Raw genomic sequence first — 26,120 nt, forward strand, 5'->3', positions numbered from 1 at the left:
TAGTGAAGATTTTCAGGTTATTAATCTAATATGGCATGTAACATACGTATACATTACCTTTGTTACCTCTAGACATTATTATAACAGAAAGAGGATCTAGCAACACTAGTACTATGACCCAAATCGAGAGTATAATCTCATAAAAAGGAGACCGTCAATCACCTTCTTTTTCTTCTTTAGGACAACCTTCACTCCATCGACAGACACAAAGAGGTTCACTTTCTTCTTCTTGATGTTCTTTGCTTTGAATTCATACTGTTGAAAAAAGATTAAGGTTTATAACAAGGACTAAAGAGATTCAAATGGTCAGTAAGAGGTCATGATATACATTCGTAAGGAGGTAACTACTGAAGAGAGGGACAATAATTGCCCTAGAAGCAGGCTGGTGACATACAAGTGACATTCAGGCAGAAATTGCTATCCTACAAAGCATCGCCTATAAATGCTCATTATTAAATTGAGTGAAAGTGGCATTTAGTAAAGAATAATATCTAAAAAACCTTTAGTGCACATTTAAAATCTGTTTATCAGAATTATCTAGAATACTGTATGTATATTAGACATCCAATGGGAAACAAGCATGTGCAAATGTTTCTCAATACCAAAACTAAAAGCTTTGGACAAATGCTCATTCCATCCAGACAACTTAAAATAAGAATTTACTCACCGGTAATTCTATTTCTCGTAGTCCGTAGTGGATGCTGGGAACTCCGTAAGGACCATGGGGAATAGCGGGCTCCGAAGGAGGCTGGGCACTCTAGAAAGATCTTAGACTACCTGGTGTGCACTGGCTCCTCCCACTATGACCCTCCTCCAAGCCTCAGTTAGGTACTGTGCCCGGACGAGCGTACACAATAAGGAAGGATTTTGAATCCGGGTAAGACTCATACCAGCCACACCAATCACACCGTACAACTCGTGATATGAAACACAGTTAACAGTATGAAACAATAGAGCCTCTCAACAGATGGCTCAACAATAACCCGATTTAGTTAACCATAACTATGTACAAGTATTGCAGATAAACCGCACTTGGGATGGGCGCCCAGCATCCACTACGGACTACGAGAAATAGAATTACCGGTGAGTAAATTCTTATTTTCTCTAACGTCCTAGTGGATGCTGGGAACTCCGTAAGGACCATGGGGATTATACCAAAGCTCCCAAACGGGCGGGAGAGTGCGGATGACTCTGCAGCACTGAATGAGAGAACTCCAGGTCCCCCTCAGCCAGGGTATCAAATTTGTAGAATTTTTGCAAACGTGTTTGCCACTGACCAAGTAGCTGCTCGGCAAAATTGTAAAGCCGAGACCTCTCGGGCAGCCGCCCAAGATGAGCCCACCTTCCTTGTGGAATGGGCATTGACAGATTTTGGCTGTGGCAGGCCTGCCACAGTATGTGCAAGCTGAATTGTACTACAAATCCAACGAGCAATAGTCTGCTTAGAAGCAGGAGCACCCAGCTTGTTAGATGCATATAGGATAAACAGCGAGTCAGATTTTCTGACTCTAGCCGTTCTGGAAACATATATTTTCAGTGCCCTGACAACGTCTAGCAACTTGGAGTCCTCCAAGTCCCTAGTAGCCTAGGCACCACAATAGGCTGGTTCAGGTGAAACGCTGACACCACCTTTGGGAGAAACTGGGGACGAGTCCTCAATTCTGCCCTATCCATATGGAAAATCAAATAAGGGCTTTTACAAGACAAAGCCGCCAACTTTGATACTCGCCTGGCAGAAGCCAAGGCCAATAACATAACCACCTTCCACGTGAGATATTTCAGATCCACGGTTTTTAGTGGTTCAAACCAATGTGATTTTAAGAAACTCAACACCACGTTGAGATCCCAAGGTGCCACAGGAGGCACAAACGGGGGCTGACTCTGCAGCACTCCTTTTATAAATGTCTGAACTTCAGGTACTGAAGCTAGTTCTTTTTGAAAGAAAATCGACAGAGCCGAGATCTGTACCTTAATGGAACCCAATTTAAGGCCCATAGTCACTCCTGCTTGCAGGAAATGCAGAAATCGACCTAGTTGAAATTCCTCTGTTGGGGCCCTTTCGGCCTCACACCATGCAACATATTTTCGCCATATGCGGTGATAATGAGTTGCTGTAACCTCTTTCCTGGCTTTAGTAAGCGTAGGAATGACTTCCTCCGGAATGCCCTTTTCCTTGAGGATCCGGCGTTCAACCGCCATGCCGACAAACGCAGCCGCGGTAAGTCTTGGAACAGACAGGGCCCCTGCTGCCGCAGGTCCTGTCTGAGTGGCAGAGGCCATGGGTCCTCTGATATAAATTCTTGAAGTTCTGGGTACCAAGCTCTTCTTGGCCATCCACGAGTATCGTTCTTACTCCTCGCCTTCTTATTATTCTCAGTACCTTTGGTATGAGAGGCAGAGGGGAGAACACATAAACCGACTGGTACACCCACGGTGTTACCAGAGCGTCCATAGCTATCGCCTGAGAGTCCCTTGACCCGGTGCAATATCTTTTATAGCTTTTTGTTGAGGCGGGACGCCATCATGTCCACCTGTGGCCTTTCCCAATGGTGTACAATCCTATTGGAAGACTTCTGGAGGAAGTCCCCATTCTCCCGGGTGGAGGTCGTGTCTGTTGAGAAGATCTGCTTCCCAGTTGTCCACTCCGGGAATGAACACTGCTGACAGTGCTAACACATGATTTTCCGCCTATCGGAGAATCCTTGTGGCTTCTGCCATCGCCATCCTGCTTCTTGTGCCGCCCTGTTGGTTTACATGGGCGACTGCCGTGATGTTGTCTGATTGGATCAGTACCGGCTGGTTTTGAAGCAGAGGCCTTGCCGGCCTCAGGGCATTGTAAATGGCCCTCAGGTCCAGAATATTTATGTGTAGGGAAATAACCTGACTTGACCAAAGTCCCTGGAAATTTCTTCCCTGTGTGACTGCCTCCCAGCCTCAAAGGCTGGAATCCATGGTCACTAGGACCTAGTCCTGTATGCCGAACCTGCGGCCCTCTTGAAGATGGGCACTCTGCAGCCACCACCGTAGAGATACCCTGGTCCTTGGAGACAGGGTTATCAGCCTATGCATCTGAAGATGCGATCCGGACCACTTGTCCAACAAGTCCCTCTGAAAAGTTCTTGTATGGAACCTGCCTAATGGGATTGCTTCGTAGGAAGCTACCATTTTTCCCAGGACTCGCGTGCAATGATGCACCGCTACCTATTTTGGCTTCAGGAGGTCTCTGACTAGAGATGACAACTCCTTGGCTTTCTCCTCCGGGAGAAACACTATTTCTGGTTTATGTCCAGAACCATCCCCAGGAACAGTAGACGTGTCATAGGAACCAGCTGCGACTTTGGACTGTTTAGAATCCAACCATGCTGTTGTAGCACTTTCCAAAATAGTGCTACCCCGACTACCAACTGCTCCTTGGACCTCGCCCTTATAACGAGATTGTCCAAGTACGGGATAATTACAACTCCCTTTTTTTTTGAAGGAGTATCAACATTTCGGCCATTACCTTGATAAAACACCCTCGGTGCCATGTACAGTCCAAACGGCAGTGTCTGGACTTGGTAATGGTAATCCTGTACCACAAATCTGAGGTACTCCTGGCGAGGATGGTAAATGGGGACATGCAGGTAAGCATCCTTGATGTCCCAGGATACCATGTAATCCCCCTCGTCCAGGCTTGGAATAACCGCCCTGAGCGATTCCATCTTGAACTTGAATTTTTGTGTTCAAGGATTTTAAATATAAAATGGGTCACACTGAACCATGCGGTTTCGGTACCCTAACCCGTGTGGAATAGTAACCCCGTCCTTGTTGAAGTAGGGGCACCTTGAGTATTACCTGTTGGGAATACCGCTTATTAATTGCCTCTAGCACAGCCTCCTGCCTGAGGGAGTTGTCAGCAAGGCATATTTTAGGAAACGGCTGGGGGGAGACATCTCGAATTCCAGCTTGTACCCCTGAAATACTACTTGAAAGAAACAGGGATCCACCTGTGAGCGAGCCCACTAATTGCTGAAATTTTTGAGACGGCCCCCCACCGTACCTGGCTACACCTGTGGAGCACCCGCGTCATGGTGTGGCCTCACAGGAGGCGGGGGAAGAATCTTGATTCTGGGAACAGGCTGACTGGTGCAGCTTTTTTCCCTCTACCCTTGTCTCTGTACAGAAAGGAAGCGCCATTTGACCAGCTTGCTTTTCTGAAGCCGAAAGGACTGTACCTTTGTCTGTGAGGAAACCTGAGGTAAAATTATTTCTTCCCAGCAGTTGCTGTGGATACGAGGTCCCAGAGACCATCCCCAAATAATTCCTCACCCTTATAAGGCTCTCTATGCGCTTTTTAAGTCAGCATCACCTGTCCAGTGACAGGTCTCTAATACCCTCCTGACAGAATGGACATTACATTTATTTTGGATGCCAGCCGGCAAAATATCCCTCTGTGCATCCCCCATATATAAGACGACGTCTTTAATATGTTTTTATGTTTTCCAACTAGTATCCCTGTTTGACAGGGTCACCGACCACGCTGCAGCAGCACTATCTGCAGGTCTCAGTCTAGTACCTGAGTGTGTAAATACAGACTTCAGGATAGCCTCCTGTTTTTTATCAACAGGTACCTATTAAAGTGGCCGTATCCTAAGACGGCAGTGCCACCTTTTTTGACAAACGTGTGAGCGCCTTATCCACCCTAGGGGATATCTCCCAGCGTAACTTATCCACCTGGCGGGAAAGGGTACGCCATCAGTAACTTTTTATAAATTACCAGTTTCTTAACGGGGGAACCCATGCTTTCACACACTTCATTTATTCATCTGATGGGGGAACAAAACACTGCCTGTTTTTTCTCCCCAAACCTAAAACCCATTTTTAGAGGTGCTTGGGTTAAAGTCAGAAATGTATAACACATTTTTTATTGCCGGGATCACGTCACGGATGTTCCTAGTGGATTGTGTATATGTCTCCACCTTGTCGACACTGGAGTCAGACTCCGTGTCGACATCTGTGTCTGCCATCTGAGAGAGCGGGCGTTTTTGAGCCCCTGATGGCCTTTGAGACGCCTGGGCAAGCGCGGGCTGCGAATCCGGCTGTCCCACAGCTATTACGTCATCCACCCTTTTATGTAAGGAGTTGACACTGTCGTTTAATACCTTTCACCTATCCATCCACTCTGGTGTCGGCCCCACAGGGGGCGACATCACATATATCGGCCTCTGTTCTGTCACCATATAAGCCTCCTCATTCAACATGTCGACACAGCCGTACCGACACACCACAGACACACAGGGAATGCTCTAAACGAGGACAGGACCCACAAAAGCCCTTTGGGGGGACAGAGTAAGAGTATGCCAGCACACACCAGAGCGCTATATATATACAGGGACTAACTGAGTTATGTCCCTAATAGCTTTTATATAATATACTGTATACAGTGCCAATTTTAATGCCCCCCCCTCTCTTTTCCCTCTTACTGTACTGTAGAATTGCAGGGAAGAGCCAGGGAGCTTCCCTCCAGCCGAGCTGTGAGGGAAAAATGGCGCCAGTGTGCTGAGGAGATAGGCTCCGCCCCTTTTTTTGCGGCCTATTCTCCCGTTTTTTATGGAATTCTGGCAGGGGTATTTACCTCATATATAGCCCCTGGGGCCATATATTGAGGTATTTTAGCCAGCCAAGGTGTTTTTATTGCTGCCTCAGGGCGCCCCCCCCAGCGCCCTGCACCCTCAGTGACCGGAGTGTGAAGTGTGTGAGAGGAGCAATGGCGCACAGCTGCAGTGCTGTGCGCTACCTTGGTGAAGACAGAGTCTTCATGCCGCCGATTTTCCGGACCATCTTCTTGCTTCTGGCTCTGTAAGGGGGACGGCGGCGCGGCTCCGGGACCGAACATCAAGGCTGGGCCTGCGGTCGATCCCTCTGGAGCTAATGGTGTCCAGTAGCCTAAGAAGCCCAATCCGGCTGCAAGCAGGCGAGTTCGCTTCTTCTCCCCTTAGTCCCTCGCTGCAGTGAGCCTGTTGCCAGCAGGTCTCACTGAAAATAACAAATTCTAAGACTATAACTTTCTAAGAGCTCAGGAGAGCCCCTAGTGTGCATCCAACCTCGGCCGGGCACGAAATCTAACTAAGGCTTGGAGGAGGGTCATAGTAGGAGGAGCCAGTGCACACCAGGTAGTCTAAGATCTTTCTAGAGTGCCCAGCCTCCTTCGGAGCCCGCTATTCCCCATGGTCCTTACGGAGTTCCCAGCATCCACTAGGACGTTAGAGAAATACATGCTCCATCGCCCATATACTGTAACTAACAAGCATCATATTTCTCTAATTTCCATATGTTAAATTACAAAGCAGACTTCAGCAGAATACATGCCAACCACCACCCAAACACTGCAACAAACAGTGCCTGGAGTTTATGGCCATATTACATGGACACGTTTTGCTTTAAACACAAGAAACGTCTAAATACACTGACGAGTACCAATACCTCCTAACTTTCAGATGCTCAATCCCACTGATGAGTACCAATACCTCCTAACTTTACATGCTTCCATCCCACTGAAAACTGTAAGGTGAAAATGTGCTCATCAAAAGTGAAAGGACCAATGTGCTAGATACAGCAGAGGTAAGACGAAGAGGTGCCAATTTCAGGAGACTCCTGCATGCAATAGCTACTGACCTGGTAATTGTCCACAGCATTAATATTCCACCATTGACAGCTCAGAGGAGAAAAGGAATCAGGTGGACATAAATGAACACTTCATAATGATCAGTACATCTCTCCTAAATACCAATATTAGACATATACCTTGTTGTACATATCCATGAGATGGCTATCAGCCTGTGTGTGTGTATAGGCAGTTTAACCGATTCTATAAACTTGGGTTGTGCAAATCTAGCTCACCATAAACCATTCAAATCCAGTAATTGCTTTTGTAAATTCTAGTACATCTTACAAGTCCTACTCCAGAAAACCCACTGTTGGATGATATCGCTTAAAAAGCTACTGGAAAACCATATGCCAGGTGGTAATAAGGCTCTGCATCTATTACTATCTGCATTATGACTGTGTTATGGCTGCCAAAAGAGACATTTAAGAAATACTAATACATCTAAACCCATAGTTCCATAAGTAAGGATCACATGGTCTCATCTTTTTTAAAGCCTTTCTATTTTTCAGCAAGTAAATATAAATCTCTTTTTTTTTTTTTTTTTTTATACCAAAGATAATGGGAGGGATGTAAAGGAGACAGAGTTCGCCCAACGCACAGGATGCTGGCCAAACTCAGAAATCAATGGTTCGAAGAAAAAATAAGATTTTACTCACCGGTAAATCTATTTCTCGTAGTCCGTAGTGGATGCTGGGAACGCCGAAAGGACCATGGGGAATAGCGGCTCCGCAGGAGACTGGGCACAACTAAAGAAAGCTTTTAGGTCACCTGGTGTGCACTGGCTCCTCCCACTATGACCCTCCTCCAAGCCTCAGTTAGGACACTGTGCCCGGACGAGCTGACATAATAAGGAAGGATTTTGAATCCCGGGTAAGACTCCTACCAGCCACACCAATCACACCGTATAACTCGTGATACTATACCCAGTTTCACAGTATGAAAACAACTGAGCCTCTCAACAGATGGCTCAACAATAACCCTTTAGTTAACAATAACTATGTACAAGTATTGCAGACAATCCGCACTTGGGATGGGCGCCCAGCATCCACTACGGACTACGAGAAATAGATTTACCGGTGAGTAAAATCTTATTTTCTCTGACGTCCTAGTGGATGCTGGGAACTCCGAAAGGACCATGGGGATTATACCAAAGCTCCCAAACGGGCGGGAGAGTGCGGATGACTCTGCAGCACCGAATGAGAGAACGCAAGGTCCTCCTCAGCCAGGGTATCAAATTTGTAGAATTTTGCAAACGTGTTTGCCCCTGACCAAGTAGCAGCTCGGCAAAGTTGTAAAGCCGAGACCCCTCGGGCAGCCGCCCAAGATGAGCCCACCTTCCTTGTGGAATGGGCTTTTACTGATTTAGGATGCGGCAGTCCAGCCGCAGAATGCACCAGCTGAATTGTGCTACAAATCCAGCGAGCAATAGTCTGCTTAGAAGCAGGAGCACCCAGTTTGGTGGGTGCATACAGGATAAATAGCGAGTCAGTTTTCCTGACTCTAGCCGTCCTGGAAACATAAATTTTCAAGGCCCTGACTACGTCCAGTAACTTGGAATCCTCCAAGTCCCTAGTAGCCGCAGGCACCACAATAGGTTGGTTCAAGTGAAAAGCTGATACCACCTTAGGGAGAAACTGGGGACGAGTCCTCAATTCCGCCCTATCCATATGGAAAATCAGATAAGGGCTTTTACATGACAAAGCTGCCAATTCTGACACACGCCTGGCTGAAGCCAAGGCCGATAACATGACCACTTTCCACGTGAGATATTTTAGATCCACGGTTTTAAGTGGCTCAAACCAATGTGATTTTAAGAAACTCAACACCACGTTGAGATCCCAAGGTGCCACTGGAGGCACAAACGGGGGCTGAATATGCAGCACTCCTTTCACAAACGTCTGAACTTCAGGTAGTGAAGCTAGTTCTTTCTGTAAGATAATCGACAGAGCCGAGATCTGTACCTTAATGGAGCCTAATTTCAGGCCCATAGTCACTCCTGCTTGTAGGAAATGCAGAAATCGACCTAGTTGAAATTCCTCTGTTGGGGCCTTTTTGGCCTCACACCAAGCAACATATTTCCGCCATATGCGGTGATAATGCTTTGCAGTTACATCTTTCCTGGCTTTAATCAGCGTAGGAATGACTTCCTCCGGAATGCCCTTTTCCTTCAGGATCCGGCGTTCAACCGCCATGCCGTCAAACGCAGCCGCGGTAAGTCTTGGAACAGACAGGGCCCCTGCTGCAGCAGGTCCTGTCTGAGCGGCAGAGGCCATGGGTCCTCTGAGATCATCTCTTGAAGTTCCGGGTACCACGCTCGTCTTGGCCAATCCGGAACCACGAGTATTGTTCTTACTCCTCGTTTTCTTATTATTCTCAGTACCCTTGGTATGAGAGGCAGAGGAGGGAACACAAACTGACTGGTACACCCACGGTGTCACTAGAGCGTCCACAGCTATCGCCTGAGGGTCCCTTGACCTGGCGCAATATCTCTCTAGTTTTTTGTTTAGGCGGGACGCCATCATGTCCACCTGTGGCCGTTCCCATCGATTTACAATCAGCGTGAAGACTTCTGGATGAAGTCCCCACTCTCCCGGGTGGAGGTCGTGCCTGCTGAGAAAGTCTGCTTCCCAGTTGTCCACTCCCGGAATGAACACTGCTGACAGTGCTAGTACGTGATTTTCCGCCCATCGGAGAATCCTTGTGGCTTCTGCCATTGCCATCCTGCTTCTTGTGCCGCCCTGTCGATTTACATGGGCGACTGCCGTGATGTTGTCTGACTGGATCAGTACCGGCTGGTGTAGAAGCAGGGATTTTGCCTGACTTAGGGCATTGTAAATGGCCCTTAGTTCCAGAATATTTATGTGTAGGGAAGTCTCCTGACTCGACCATAGTCCTTGGAAGTTTCCTCCCTGTGTGACTGCCCCCCAGCCTCGAAGGCTGGCATCCGTGGTCACCAGGACCCAGTCCTGTATGCCGAATCTGCGGCCCTCTAGAAGATGAGCACTCTGCAGCCACCACAGCAGAGACACCCTGGTTCTTGGAGACGGCGATGCATCTGAAGATGCGATCCGGACCATTGGTCCAACAGGTCCCACTGAAAGATTCTGGCATGGAACCTGCCGAAAGGAATTGCTTCGTAAGAAGCCACCATCTTTCCCAGGACCCGCGTGCAGTGATGCACCGATACCTGTTTTGGTTTCAGGAGGTCTCTGACTAGAGATGACAGCTCCTTGGCTTTCTCCTCCAGGAGAAACACTTTTTTCTGGACTGTATCCAGAATCATACCCAGGAACAGTAGACGTGTCGTCGGAACCAGCTGTGATTTTGGAATATTCAGAATCCAACCGTGCTGGTGTAGCACCTCCTGAGATAGTGCTACTCCCACCAACAACTGCTCCTTGGACCTCGCCTTTATTAGGAGATCGTCCAAGTACGGGATAATTAAAACTCCCTTTCTTCGAAGGAGTATCATCATTTCCGCCATTACCTTGGTAAACACCCTCGGTGCCGTGGAGAGTCCAAACGGCAGCGTCTGGAATTGGTAATGGCAATCCTGTACCACAAATCTGAGGTACTCCTGGTGAGGATAGTAAATGGGGACATGCAGGTAAGCATCCTTGATGTCCAGGGATACCATGTAATCCCCTTCGTCCAGGCTTGCAATAACCGCCCTGAGCGATTCCATCTTGAACTTGAATTTTTTTATGTATGTGTTCAAGGATTTCAAATTTAAAATGGGTCTCACCGAACCGTCCGGTTTCGGTACCACAGTGTGGAATAGTAACCCCGTCCTTGTTGAAGTAGGGGCACCTTGATTATCACCTGCTGGGAATACAGCTTGTGAATTGCCGCTAGCACAGCCTCCCTGTCTGAAGGAGTAATCGGCAAGGCAGATTTTAGGAACCGGTGGGGTGGAGACGCCTCGAATTCCAGTTTGTACCCTTGAGATACTATTTGCAGGATCCAGGGATCCACCTGTGAGCGAGCCCACTGATCGCTGAAATTTTTGAGGCGGCCCCCCACCGTACCTGGCTCCGCCTGTGGAGCCCCATCGTCATGCGGCGGACTTGGAAGAAGCGGGGGAGGACTTTTGCTCCTGGGAACCTGCTGTTTGTTGCAGCCTTTTTCCCCTACCTCTGCCTCTGGACAGAAAGGACCCGCCTTTTCCACGCCTGTTTTTCTGAGTCCGAAAGGACTGTACCTGATAAAACGGCGCCTTTTTAGGCTGTGAGGGAACATGGGGTAAAAATGCTGACTTCCCAGCAGTTGCTGTGGAAACTAGGTCCGAGAGACCATCCCCAAATAACTCCTCACCCTTATGAGGCAAAACTTCCATGTGCCTTTTTGAATCTGCATCCCCTGTCCACTGGCGAGTCCATAAGCCTCTCCTAGCAGAAATGGACAATGCACTTATTTTAGATGCCAGCCGGCAGATCTCCCTCTGTGCATCTCTCATGTATAAGACTGAGTCTTTTATATGCTCTATGGTTAGCAGAATAGTGTCCCTGTCTAGGGTGTCAATATTTTCTGACAGGGAATCTGACCACGCAGCGGCAGCACTGCACATCCATGCTGACGCAATAGCTGGTCTAAGTATAATGCCTGAGTGTGTATATACAGACTTCAGGATCGCCTCCTGCTTTCTATCAGCAGGTTCCTTGAGGGCGGCCGTATCCGGAGACGGTAGTGCCACCTTTTTAGACAAACGTGTGAGCGCTTTATCCACCCTAGGGGGTGTCTCCCAACGTGACCTATCCTCTGGCGGGAAAGGGAACGCCATTAGTAACTTCTTAGAGATTACCAATCTTTTATCAGGGAAAGCCCACGCTTCTTCACACACTTCATTTAATTCTTCTGATGGGGGAAAAACTACGGGTAGTTTTTTCTCCCCAAACATAATACCCTTTTTAGTGGTACCTGGGTTTATATCAGAAATTTGTAACACCTCTTTCATTGCTTCAATCATGCAACGAATGGCCTTAGTGGACATTAGACTAGACTCATCGTCGTCGACACTGGTGTCAGTATCCGTGTCGACATCCGCGTCTGCCATCTGAGGTAGCGGGCGTTTTAGAGCCCCTGATGGCCTTTGAGACGCCTGGACAGGCACGAGCTGAGAAGCCGGCTGTCCCGCATTTGGCTTGTCGTCAAATTTTTTGTGTAAGGAGTCGACACGTGCACGCAATTCCTTCCATAAGTCCATCCACTCAGGTGTCTGCCCCGCAAGGGGTGACATCCCTACTATAGGCATCTGCTCCGCCTCCACATCATTATCCTCATCAAACATGTCAACACAGCCGTACCGACACACCGCACACACACAGGGAATGTTCTAACAGAGGACAGGACTCGCAAAAGCCCTTTGGGGAGACAGAGTGAGAGTACGCCAGCACACACCAGAGCGCTATATAATGCAGGGACTAACTGAATTATGTCCCCTATAGCTGCTGTTATATATACTGCGCCTAATTGTAGTGCCCCCCCTCTCTTTTTTACCCTTTTCTGTTGTAGACTGCAGGGGAGAGCCAGGGAGCTTCCTTCCAGCGGAGCTGTGAGGGAGAAATGGCGCCAGTGTGCTGAAGGAGATAGCTCCGCCCCTTTTTCGCGGACTTTTCTCCCGCTTTTTTATGGATTCTGGCAGGGGTAATTATCACATATATAGCCTCTGGGGCTATATATTGTGGTATTTTTACCAGCCAAGGTGTTTTTATTGCTGCTCAGGGCGCCCCCCCCCCTAGCGCCCTGCACCCTCAGTGACCGGAGTGTGAAGTGTGTATGAGGAGCAATAGCGCACAGCTGCAGTGTTGTGCGCTACCTTGGTGAAGACTGATGTCTTCTGCCGCCGATTTTCCGGACCTCTTCTTGCTTCTGGCTCTGTAAGGGGGACGGCGGCGCGGCTCCGGTACCGAACACCAAGGCCAGTTCCATGCGGTCGATCCCTCTGGAGCTAATGGTGTCCAGTAGCCTAAGAAGCCCAAGCAGGTAGGTTCGCTTCTTCTCCCCTTAGTCCCTCGCTGCAGTGAGCCTGTTGCCAGCAGGTCTCACTGTAAAATAAAAAACCTAATTATATACTTTCTTTTTAGAAGCTCAGGAGAGCCCCTAGTGTGCATCCAACCTCGGCCGGGCACAAAATCTAACTGACGCTTGGAGGAGGGTCATAGTGGGAGGAGCCAGTGCACACCAGGTGACCTAAAAGCTTTCTTTAGTTGTGCCCAGTCTCCTGCGGAGCCGCTATTCCCCATGGTCCTTTCGGAGTTCCCAGCATCCACTAGGACGTCAGAGAAAAGCAGCTAAACCCATCTGGCTGTTCAAACTCCTGCGTAAGCGCCCAAACCACATTGTTTTAACATATTTCAACCTGAGAGCTGATATGCTCACAACGAACAAAGCCCGCCCCCCCCCCCCCCCCCGCACGGCTGCATTCGCGCCCGAATGGAACAACGATTGAATTCACTCCTTTGTGGCTGGACATGAGGGAGAGGTGTTAAGGCAAGAAAGCCCACCAATAGCTATTAGCATAAGTAATTATTTAAAGAGGGAAGTCCACCAACCTAATGTGTGGGACTAAACAATAATTATTGAAAAGGTTTTATGCTCGAGGGTATAACGCCAATTAAAGTATATGGTCACTGTGACCGGATGGACCTCACTGCCAACGCCAAGCAATCACACACTGGGTTTGGGTCTCGCGAGACCTAGCAAATAGAGGATTCCCGCTTACCATCAGTAACAGTATGTTACAGACTCCACCCACTGCACTGTGGGCGGGTATTTTGCTGCCACGACCAGGCTCCTACCACCGGCACCTGGAACCACATTTCCGCTCTGGCACCTACATCGGCACTTGAAACGGCTTGCTGCTGAATAAGCGTGGAGACGCTTCTGTCCCACCTCCTGACTGGCACTGGTAACTGACCTACACTATGCCCTGCACGGTAGCTGACAGAGGGGGGAGCTTGAAGACGCTGGGCTCAGCCCAGAACAGGTGGAGAACGGGGCTGTGTGCCGCATTCCTGCTTCGTCTTCAAGGCAAGTTGTTTATGGCTCAAAGTCTTAAAAAAGACTCCTTCCACTCTCAACACAGCAGTTCAACACTTCTAGATTTGACAGAAGGTATTTCAACTCTGGGCTCATAGTCCTCCTTTTTAGCTTACTCGAAACACAATCCCACAGGGTGGTGGTTCTGCCCTGTGGTCTCTAATCTATCAGATTATCTAAAAAAAACCATACATATTACATTTCAAAGGAGTTAAATAACCGGATTAAGCAATTTCCTGCTCCCCTTTCATATATTCATATATGGGTGATTCTCCAGAAAGTGAACATAAAATCCCATGAATCACACGCTTTAAAAAATGTTTTTCCTTTTATACTGATCTGTTAAGAAATTGTTGTTATATGAAAATATAGCTACTAGGTAGCAATGCTAAACCCTATAAATTTAAGGCCCACTAAAATCTTGATATTTTGGATTAGTAGGTCATTTGAATTTGTGTAGCTGTCCCGTACATCACAGAGAATCGCCCAAATCAGTTTGCTTTCCCAAACACAATTTCACTGACATACCAGTCTCCTTCACAAATGTTAAATATAACTTGAATTTCTCCGGCAGGGTCCACAGGTTATCAACAGGATAACAAGAACAATAAAACAATCAGTGAGTGCGCTGTCAACGGCAGCCTGTATAGGGATGGTTAGTCCCTAGAAAAGTGAATACAGGAAAAAGGATACTGGCGCCGGCTGAATTTCAAATAATGAATGGAAACAAATTTATCAATAAAAAATTATTCATACATTTATTAAAAATAGTCTAAAAATGATTACAACAAATCTAATAATCAAAGGGTAATATATTGAGTAGGAATTGAGAGTCTCTCAAATTATCATGTGACCACTTCAATTTTAGGGCAAAGTGTGCTTGCATGCTGGCTAGGACTCAGTCCTCCAGAGTGTTAAAAACCTAGGCACATGTATTTGAACATCCTAAAAACCTGAGTTTCCCGAATCAGATCAGCTGACAGAAATCAGGGAAGAGGTTGGGGTTGTGCCTAAATAAAGGTTGGAATCCTAAGAAATTGAATTGTCATTACCCTCTTCCAGTTGGGGATGTTTAAAAAAGATATTCAAGTGATCTACTTTATCTTTGCTTTCCCTGTCTAGGGCAGTCATAAGGCCAAGCCTTGGTTTTGACATAAATGGCAAAGACAGTGGTTGTCTGGTCTAATGCAATTGAAGGAAAATCTTTTCATTAACGGCAAAGTTCTCATACATTGCAATGATCCTAGAGAAACACCAATATATTGGCATTGTTTCCTCCAGGGCATTAGCCTCAATCATATCTGCACGCAGAGCAGTTTTTGGCTGGAAGGTGGAAGCCGATTCAGAATTTAGGAAAGGTTCAGGATAGTCCTTTCTGGAAAGTTTTTCTTTGGTAAAGAATTAACAGATATTCTGAAGTCAGGAGCAGACTCCAAAAAAGGTCAACTTTCTTCCACATACAGTTTTAAACTTAAAGTTCTGTTTCGGCCCCTGGGTTTGATTCCTAGGAGGACTAATAAGGCATGGGACTGCCAAAAGTCCAGTTGGATCTACAGCTATATCACACTGGATAGGCCCAATCTCATCTGGGTTGGGAAGATAAGCAGTGTTGAGCCTGGTTGATACTCAGATGCGAGACCATCTGGTCAGGTGTAGAAAGATAAGCCATCAGTAGCATGGTATAGGCCTCTGCCTGGGGACCCCAGGCTGGAAGGGAAGGGGGCAGATTTGTAGATTTCTTCAGGCATACAGTTCTGACACAGTACTAGGTATATTTCACAGCCATCTTGGGTAGAGATGAAGGACAAGGCTTGCAAGAAGCAGTTCAGAAATTCGTTCAGCAGGAATAGTCATTCCAATTCCTCTTGCTAACGAGGACAAAGAAAAACCCCAACCTGGTAAAAACAGAAGACAAACAGGTCGTTTGGGTCTATGCTCAATCTCAAAATGCTGAACAAAAATTTGGAACCTCGGTTGCACTTGCAATCGTTATGTTTCTTATGCTTGGCATAGAGCCAGGGGATCAAGGCTAACCCTGGATCTACAGGATGCTTACCTTCAGGTGCTATATCACTGTCCATCAGTGTTATTTAAGGGTTTGCTATCTTCCAACAGCATTTTTTAGTTTAGGACTTACCTTTTTGGTTAGCCTGACTATTTAACAAACATATGAAGGTGAGCACATTTTATCTCCGCTAGCAGCAATTAAGAATTTTCTCAGACCTAGACAATTTTTGATCCTGGCACGCAGAGATTACCTTTACGTCCTCTGCAACAGACAATAACCTGTATGCAGAGTCACAAGTGAATCAATAATGAACCATTAAGTGTCTCCAGTTCTGTCACATCGGATGATTCACTTGGGGGCTTTACTGGATCAGGTCTGCAAGAAGTAAAATTTACCTTGCAACAAAATACCAAGGGTGTAGTCTAGGATTCAAGTTTTTGTCACACAATCAAATGGATCCATTCACGCAACAAAGCGGGTGATGGTTTTGATGGTATCTGTATCAACAAAGTATGCACAATTCCTCTCGATGGCTCTGCAGCGTCTACATTTTACCAAATAGAATCTACAGTCACACCGCACTAAATGTGCCCAATCTCATTGGATCGTGGAAGATGGGCAGTGTTGTCCGGGTTGGTACTTGGAGGAACCACCTGGGAATACAACGTGCTGTACGTAATTATGGAAGGCTTCACATAATGAAAACGGAATGGTACTTATGATAAAGTAAGAAGGTTGTCAGCCTGGTGGAAACAGGCATCCCAGCTGGACAAAGGGAAATCCTTTTGGATATCAGATTGGAAAAATTCTGACATTGAGGAACAGTGTCAGGTAGGTTGTGTTCCCAAAGAAGTAGGTTGTATGCCAATTAAAGGTGGAACCTTGGGCCACACATAGGACACTGGTGTAGGCACTGGACAGTCTTCAAGGAAAACCAATCCAGTGCCATGCGGATTATGCGAGTACCTCAAGAACAGGAAGGAACTCGCAGCCGAAAAGCGATGAAAAAGGTAAAGCACATACTAAGATGGGCAGAACTTCATCGTTCAACCGAGTCCGCTATTCCCAAGTTGACAAACCATTCAGGAAAATGAATGGGCTCTACACCCGTAGGGGTCAGGATTCGATGAAATTACAGGTGTTTGTCAAAGATATATCTCATGGAGTTTTTGTCGGAACAACAAAGTGCTCACATAGTGGTCAAAAACAATGGATCCCAGAGTGATCTTTGTGGATGTCTTATCAGTGAGATTAGACTTTCTTCTGATTTTGAGGTTTCTCCAATCACCCTATTGCCAGGGTGGTGAGAAAGCTAAACAGGAAAACCAGCAGAGAAAGGCAACGGATACTCCATTTCTGCTGATCCCACGGTCCAGAACTACTGACGCAGGGTCCTGGTTATCACAGACAGCTGGATCTACGATCCTTGATGGCATGGACTTGATACATTTATCCTGAAGGTAACAGGATGTTTGCAGCAGGTGATTTAAACAAAAGGTCAGAACAAGCAATACTTCCTTAGCTCGCCTTTATCACCAAATATGGCCAGCCTATGTTCAGGCTTACAGGGAGGTTGGATCTTAGATCTTTCAGAGTTCTGGGGTCTTAGCTTACTTTCGGGCACGAATGGATAAAACTTTGAAGGTGGCTCCCTTGGAAAAGCAAGGGTCGGTATTGACTGTAGGGTTCCAAAACTAAATAACTTACAGGATGTGCGTAACTTTTTTCCAGGTTATGCGGCGCATTCAGCCTCTGGTTGTTCCTACAGTGCCATGGGACTGGTGTCAGTCCTTAAAGCCCTTCAAGTTGCAAAATTTGAACCATTGGTGAAATTGGATCATAAATGTGTTTTATACTGACTAAGGTGTCAGCTAGAGGAATATCAGACTTAGGGGCATGGTCATGTTGTTCCTCATTTCTGATCTTTATCCGCATAAACCAGTTCTCAGAACTAGGGTTGGGTATATTTCCAAGGTGATGACTAAGTTCCACCTTAACGAGGAAAATATTATCCCGGTTCTTCAGGTTCCGGGCCTCGCTGCGGGAGATTCATCACTAGACGTGATTCATGCATAAGGGATCTAGTGCAATATACCAGTGCCATCAGGAAAGAGTTTCCCTCTTCATTCACTATAGGATTTTACAAGAGAGGATGGAAGGCTGGTAAGCAGATGCTGGCAAGATAGCTTCAGAGGACGATTTCAGAAGCATATTCTCTAAGCTGATCTACCTATTCTGGCTAATGTCTCTGTTCATTCTACCCGTAAGGTAGATCCTTTTTGGGCAGCACAATGTGGTGCCTAAACAGAACAGGGTTGTAAGGCAGCCATATGGTCTACCGTTTACACATTCAATAGACATTATGCCTTGAATACCTTTGCCTCTCACAATGCTGAACTCGGGCGAAGGATTTTCCTATGCATCAGGAGCGTCCTAACCACTAAACTGCTTTGGGAAATCCCATTGTTATCCTGTGGATAACCTGTGGACCCTGCCGGAGAAATATACATTATGGTAAGAACTTACCGTTGGTAACGGTATTTCTCCTAAGTCCACAGGGATCCCACCCTGACGCACCTGATTTGAGGATCCTTTTTACTCACTAACCTCTTCCTTCTTGTACGGAAGTGTGTGCATGTGGGTTCTTCTCGCCTGATTAGGGTTCTATATAAATGCTCCTGCCTTGAGCTCTGTAATACAACTGATTTGCCTGAGCCAGGGGGCGGGAATATATGGACGGGCCGTTGCATGCTGGGAGGCCGGAAAACTTTGACTGATTGGTGCAAATCCGCTGTCGCTCCACCATATCCCATTGTTATCCTGTGGAATCTGTGGTCTTAGGTGAAATACCGTTATCAACGGTAAGTTCTTACCATAAAGTATATTTTAATTGCCTTCCCCCTTGCACATATCTAGACTAAAACCATTTCAGCATAATCGTAGCCTTAATACCTTCAACAGGAAATTCTCTGTGTGTCTGAGACACAAAAACACTCCCCTTGACTGCTTCTCAAAGAAGTTGCTTGTCCAGAGACCCAATTGAAGGTGCCAGGGTCATTAATATATGAATTCCTACAGTATGTGAGAATGTCCCAAGAACAATTGTTCCCCAGTGTCTATGCATTTTAAAACTAAATAAGACACATTCCTCATAAGCGCTTCTTCGCCCAATTGTTTATATATTTTTATAACTCAAAGGAAGATCTGAACACATTTAACCTCTTCAATGGCATGCCCGGAAAATTTCCGAGGCCTGCTGCGCTGTGCAGACTGGCAATCGAGGAAATTTCCGTGCATGCCACTGCTCCCACTCTCCCCATTACACTCCGCTCAGCCGGCCCAGTGCATGACGAGTTCACATCGTGACGTCATGACGCAATCACGTCATTCCGCAAAACTCCGCCAGCCGAGCGGAGTACAAGGGAGGAGGGGGGAGAGGATGTCCGTGCTGGCGTGCTAGTGCCCGCCAGCAAATGCTGCCCAGGGGGATGGGCATCGGCTGGTGTAAAACCATCTGGAAAGGATCAATCGATGGTTTTACCCATCGATGGTCATCCCTCATTTACAGTACACATGGGGGCATGGCTTAGTGGGTGTCAGGTGGCGGCGCTAAGCTCCGTGCCCTGGCACTTTTAGAGAAAAAAAAAAAAATTCCATAGCACTGAACCATCGATGGCGGGAAACCATCTGGTTCTCCCCCATCAATGGTAAAAGTATTCAACATCGGTCAAAGACCATCGATTTTGAATCATCGATGGTCATCCCTAGCTACCCCTTGGCAACGAGCATGGATCCTAGAGCAAAAAACACCTCGCAAAAAGCATGACAGCGCGTGAACGCCCTGGCAACGCCCAGGTAAAAAAAAAAAATTAAAAACCTGCCCTGGGAGGTGTGACCAAATTCGAAAAACCCACCAGTAAAGGGGTTAAGGTTGTAAATATGCAGAAATTTAAAACACTCTAAAAGGCTTAAACTTTTTATCAACACTGTATTAATGTTACGTGGTGGCCTTAATTGCTTTTTAAAGCAGAAGTTCCTAAACTCTGCCACTACAGTCCACACAGTAGTTGAGACTGAGTCTATTAGACATAAAACATTTTTATCATAGTGTATTAATACATACAATCAGGGGCGTAACAAGGGTTTCGGCGCCAAGGGCAATTTTAAAACGGTTTATTTATATACAAACTTTAGAGTGCCGCCATTTTTATTATATATATATATATATATATATATATATACACACACACACACACACACACACACACACACACACACACACGCAGGCAGGTTTTCCAGTTACACCCACAGTGTCTTTTCTGGCATCAGACACTGTAGCACAGCATACACAGGCTTGGGCCTGGTCACACAGGTTCTTACAGAAATTAAAACATGAACTTAAAAAGTCCTAGTACTTCCCATGCTCAAAAGTCATTCTGCTGCAGTGACTTGCAGCCACACATGCCATGCTCTCCCGGCACGGCCAATGTCCACAGTACCTGGCGCTATAAATTGGGCCCTGCTAACTGGCCTCAGCACAATGAATTGTTGGTGAATGGGATTTATAAACCGATCTTCTGCACCTGACTTCCTGCTGTCTCTGGGTGAGCTGGAAAACCTGAACCTGTTTCTGCAGCTGTGCAATTTAGAAAGCCTGGAATTATAAACTTCCACTACTGGTGCATAATGGGCAGGCCTTGTTCTCTTCTCCCTTAGAGGGAGCTGGCAATTGTGGTGATACACAAGCCCTCTCGCCACAATAAATTGAAAAAAAAATTTTATAAATAAATTATTTTTTTTCTTCAATTTTTTTTTATTATATAAAACAGTGTGGGATGAGTTTTAAATAAATGTTACAATTACTGAGCAATTTTTTTTTTTTGTCTGTCAAGTGGTTAAAGAACAAGTAAATATACAATATAATTTTTTGCCAAAGTTTGTATATTCTTCAGCTGTGTTTTCATAAATTGTTCAACCCTTTTAGAAGACCATAAAGAGACGAGAATGTGTTTATACTCTTATACAAAATAGATTTTCTGTTAGATACATTTCATTGTATGGCAGTGGTATTATTAATTAATAGCTACTATCAATGCTGCTGATTAAGATCTGTTTGACTACCTCCACATAGGGCTATATGTACATGTTCTTCTAAAATCTAGAGGCCAGCTTAAATGTTTAGTAGCAGACTATTGTCATCAACCAAAATCTGACAACTTGTAAAGACTAATCAGCACCCCTCAGACCTCCCCCACATGCCAGTAGACCAGCACTTATTCCTCTCCAGCTCCTACCAGACCCAGCCACATGGCTATCTCTGGCACCCAATTTATAGAATAGCACATCCTAGTGCTACCATTTTATAGCATGCCACACAGCAGGACACTTAATACATAGTAAGTCATGCCTAAGGCTACCAATTCGCAGCATGATCCACCGTAGTACCCCTAACTCATAGTATACAACCCAAATACATTATGCATGCTATACCATGGTACTCCCAATTCGTATGCCACACAGCAGAGCCCCAGTTAATAGTATGCAATATAGTAGGGCTCTGATAATAATTTCATAGGGAGAATACTGCGCTGAGAATTTTGAACTATTCATGGTTTGGCCAGTGAACAGCGTGAAAACCTCTTCGTCCAATACGGAAACTTGTCTACAGCGGTCATCAGGCTAATATCAGAAATGACATTCCTGTCCACAATGTACTGAAAGAGAGGAACATGCTCATTGCAAAGTATAATCTTTCCATTTTGGTTGACACTATACTGTAATATGCAAACAGCGTACTATTTAGGGCAGTGGTGGCCAGACTTTCGGACTTGGGGATCTACTCTAGAATTCAAAAATGTTTTGTGCGCTGCCATAGTACAAAATCATCATAATGCAATACTTTTTAGGGGGCTAAGAGGCATTGAACAAATAAAATGTACTAAACATCAATGCTACTTTTAAAATGGCAAACAGCACCCTGCTTTTTTTGGATAGATATTAAATTAAACAGGCACAGGACAATGAATTTAATGCTGCTAAACAGTACACAGCACTCTGCAGTTTTGCAGATAAATGTTAAAGCAGGTACAGGATTTCTGCAGCTACAGCTGCTATTCAATTAAGCCTCCAGAACCACACCAGAATAATTTTTTCCCCCCCCCAAGAAGGCGACACATGGAGAGCTCTCCTAACACATCTGCTCTCTGTCAGCGTTACTAGTAAATGGCGGGCAGTACCGCTGATGCAGGCACACTACACAGCCACTGTGGCTATATCATCTGACTGCTTTAGCCAATAAGAATCACCTTGATTCCTATTGGCTGCTGAAGAACACTGGACCAAAGAAATATGGTGGCCAGCAGCGGCGCTGCATCCACCGATAATGTCAGCGCAGCATTCATTAAGAATTTCACTAATTCTTACTGAATGCTGCTGGATGGGCCAACGTGATTGCAATCGACTGTTTGTCCATCCCTGATTTAGGGTATCTGGATGGAAGATAGACAGTAAATAAATAGACAGTCAAATAAGTCAACACCAGATGGTCGACAGTTAAATAGTTGACACATTTTTTTTCAAGGTTTTAAGGTTAGGGTTAGTCATTTTGGGGAGGGTTAAGTTGCTGAAGAGGACTGTTAGGGTAAAAGATGTGTCTACCTATTGTGTTGACCATTTGCATGTCGACTTTGAACCCTGTCGACCTAAGCCCATGTCCACCATTTAACTGATGACTTTTTGACCCTGTCGACAGTAAATTATTATTTTATCATTATTATCCTTTATTTATATGGCGCCACAAGGGTTCCACAGCGCCCAATTGCAGAGTACATAAACAAATAAAACAGGAAAACAGCAACTTACAGTTGACAACAATATAGGACAAGTACAGGGTAAATAAAACATTGCTACATCAGCAGATGACACTGGAATAAGTATCAGATGGCAGAAGACTACTGGATTTGGTGCAGTTGAAGATTATTAAAGTAAGAAAAAGGATAAGCACATGAGGGAAGTGTCCCCTACTCGTGAGAGCTTACTTTCTTAAGGGGAGGGGTAGACAGACGGGGGTGACACAGACGGGGTACATAGAGAGCGTGGAACAGAGAGTTAGGATGAGATTTGGCTGGGTTTGGTGAAGAAGTGGGTCTTGAGAGGAGATCCGGTCTGAAGATCGACAGTTACTAGGTCGACAGGGTTTCTAGGTCGACAGGTCAAAAAGTCGACATGAGTTTTTCATTCTTTTTTTTATACTTTTTCATACTTAACGATCCTTGTGGACTACGATTGGAACCTTGCCCGAAGCATGGTGAGCGAAGCGTGCCATGCGAGGGGACACTGTGTACTAATTCGGCTTCCCGTCGCTGTACGCAGAAAATGGACACCCAACCCCCCACCCCCAAACCCCTCATGTCGACCTAGCACATGTCGACCTAGAAACCCTGTCGACCTAGTGACTGTCAACCTAGACACTGTCGATTTGATGATCCACATCCCTTGAGAGCCCGTTTGACGTTCTGTAGAGAGGTGGAGAGTCTGAGGGGGAGAGGTAGGGAATTCCAGAGAAATGGAGAAGTACGTGAAAAATCATGGAGGTAGGAGTGGGAGGAAGTAATCAGTAGGCAGGAGAGTCGGCGTGCATTAGCAGAGCAAAGAGGACGGTTGGGAGTGTAAAGGGAGATAAGGTCAGAGATGTAGATGGGAGAGGAGTGGGTGAGGGCTTTGTAATACCCCTTTCACATCGCACTAAAAACCCGGTATCGAAACGGCATATTGCCGTGTCGAAACGGGTCCGTGTGCGATGTGAAATGTCCTTTGGTGAATTAGCGGGTCGTCTGACCCGGTAATTCAACCTGGTAAAAAAGAAAGGTTATTACCGGGTTGATTACCGGGTCAGGCGCAGTGTGAATGGGAGCCGTTCCGATGCGACACGGCTCCCATTCACAGTATAGGCAGAGGCGGCGCAGGAGATGAGCTCATCTCCCGGCGCCGCCTCCACCCCCGCCCCTGCTGCGCCCTCCGCTGCTATGGCAACCGACCCGGTATATTGCCGGGTCGGAAAGCCAGCAACGGAGCGCAAATGCCGGATCCCACCCGGTAAGTACACGTTTCTCTTACCGGGTAAGATCCGGCATTTGCGATGTGAAAGCAGCATAAGCGAGTGTGTGAAGCTTGAACTGGATTCTAAAGGGGAAGGGGAGCCAGTGAAGGAGAGGTAGACGTAGTGCGTTTGGTGATGAAAATGAGCCGGGCAGCAGCATTGAGGATAGATTGGAGTGGAGAGAGGTATGTCAGGAATGACAGTCAGGAGGAGATTACAGTAGTCCAGTCTGGAGATGACCAGTGAGTGGATAAGAGTCTTAGTAGCATCCTGGGTCAGAAAGCGTCTGATCCTGGAAATATTTTTTAGATGAAAACGGCAGGTTTGCGAGAGGTGCTGAATGTGTGGTTTGAAGGAGAGGGAGTCGTCGAGGATTACTCCAAGACAGCGCACTTGGGGGCTATAGGAGATAGTAGTGCCATCAATAGATAATGAGATAGTAGGAGGTGAGGTTATGCGGGAGGGAGGAAAGATGATCAGCTCGGTCTTAGACATGTTAAGTTTATGAAAGCGCTGGGACATCCAAACGGAGATAGCAGAGAGACAGTTGGAGATACGAGTGAGGAGAGCAGGGGAGAGGTCTGGAGAGAAAAATAAGAATTTACTCACCGGTAATTCTATTTCTCGTAGTCCGTAGTGGATGCTGGGGACTCCGTAAGGACCATGGGGAATAGACGGCTCCGCAGGAGACTGGGCACATCTAAAGAAAGATTTAGGACTATCTGGTGTGCACTGGCTCCTCCCTCTATGACCCTCCTCCAAGCCTCAGTTAGGAACTGTGCCCGGAAGAGCTGACACAATAAGGAAGGATTTTTGAATCCCGGGTAAGACTCATACCAGCCACACCAATCACACCATATAACACATGATAGGAACCCCGGTTAACAGTATGATAACAAATGGAGCCTCTGAAGAGATGGCTCACAACAAAACCCGATTTTTGTAACAATAACTAAGTACAGGTATTGCAGACAATCCGCACTTGGGATGGGCGCCCAGCATCCACTACGGACTACGAGAAATAGAATTACCGGTGAGTAAATTCTTATTTTCTCTGACGTCCTAGTGGATGCTGGGGACTCCGTAAGGACCATGGGGATTATACCAAAGCTCCCAAACGGGCGGGAGAGTGCGGATGACTCTGCAGCACCGAATGAGAGAATTCCAGGTCCTCCTCAGCCAGGGTATCAAATTTGTAGAATTTTGCAAACGTGTTTGCCCCCGACCAAGTAGCTGCTCGGCAAAGTTGTAAAGCCGAGACCCCTCGGGCAGCCGCCCAAGATGAGCCCACCTTCCGTGTGGAATGGGCTTTTACAGATTTAGGCTGCGGTAAGCCTACCGCAGAATGCGCCAGCTGAATAGTGCTACAAATCCAGCGCGCAATAGACTGCTTAGAAGCAGGAGCACCCAGCTTGTTGGGTGCATACAGGATAAACAGCGAGTCAGTCTTTCTGACTCCAGCCGTCCTGGAAATATAAATTTTTAGGGCCCTGACTACGTCCAGCAACTTGGAATCCTCCAAGTCCCTAGTAGCTGCAGGCACCACAATAGGTTGGTTCAAGTGAAAAGCTGAGACCACCTTTGGGAGAAACTGAGGACGAGTCCTCAATTCTGCCCTATCCATATGGAAAATCAGATAAGGGCTTTTACAAGACAAAGCCGCTAATTCTGAAACCCGCCTGGCCGACGCCAATGCCAACAGCATGACCACTTTCCACGTGAGATATTTTAAATCCACAGTCTTAAGTGGTTCGAACCAATGTGATTTCAGGAATGCCAAAACCACATTGAGATCCCAAGGTGCCACTGGGGGCACAAAAGGAGGCTGAATATGCAGTACTCCTTTGACAAAAGTCTGAACTTCGGGCAGTGAAGCCAGTTCTTTTTGGAAGAAAATGGACAGAGCCGAAATCTGGACCTTTATGGACCCCAATTTGAGGCCCAACGTCACCCCTGCTTGCAGGAAGTGCAGGAATCGACCCAGTTGAAATTCCTCCGTCGGGGCCTTCATGGCCTCAAACCAAGCAACATATTTTCGCCAAATGCGGTGATAATGTCTTGCGGTGACATCCTTCCTGGCTTTGATCAGGGTAGGGATGACTTCCTCCGGAATACCCTTTTCCTTCAGGATCCGGTGTTCAACCGCCATGCCGTCAAACGCAGCCGCGGTAAGTCTTGGAACAGACAGGGTCCCTGCTGCAGCAGGTCTTGTCTGAGCGGCAGAGGCCAAGGGTCCTCTGTAAGCATCTCTTGAAGTTCCGGGTACCAAGCTCTTCTTGGCCAATCCGGAACCAGGAGTATGGTTTTCACTCCTCGCCTTCTTATTATTC

At 46.5% G+C, this 26,120-nt stretch overlaps 1 protein-coding gene across 3 annotated transcripts in view; it reads right to left on the bottom strand.

Moving 5' to 3' along the window:
• NOS1AP (nitric oxide synthase 1 adaptor protein) overlaps positions 1–26,120 on the bottom strand; it is a 334,948-nt gene that overhangs the window by 170,108 nt on the left and 138,720 nt on the right. For all 3 annotated transcript variants that reach the window (XM_063940038.1, XM_063940037.1, XM_063940039.1), the window contains exon 3: positions 163–255. In XM_063940038.1, the coding sequence (XP_063796108.1) occupies positions 163–255 (93 nt within the window). The remainder of the gene's footprint in view (positions 1–162; positions 256–26,120) is intronic.

This window comes from Pseudophryne corroboree, chromosome 9, assembly GCF_028390025.1.
Source record: "Pseudophryne corroboree isolate aPseCor3 chromosome 9, aPseCor3.hap2, whole genome shotgun sequence".
Lineage (NCBI taxonomy): Eukaryota > Metazoa > Chordata > Amphibia > Anura > Myobatrachidae > Pseudophryne > Pseudophryne corroboree.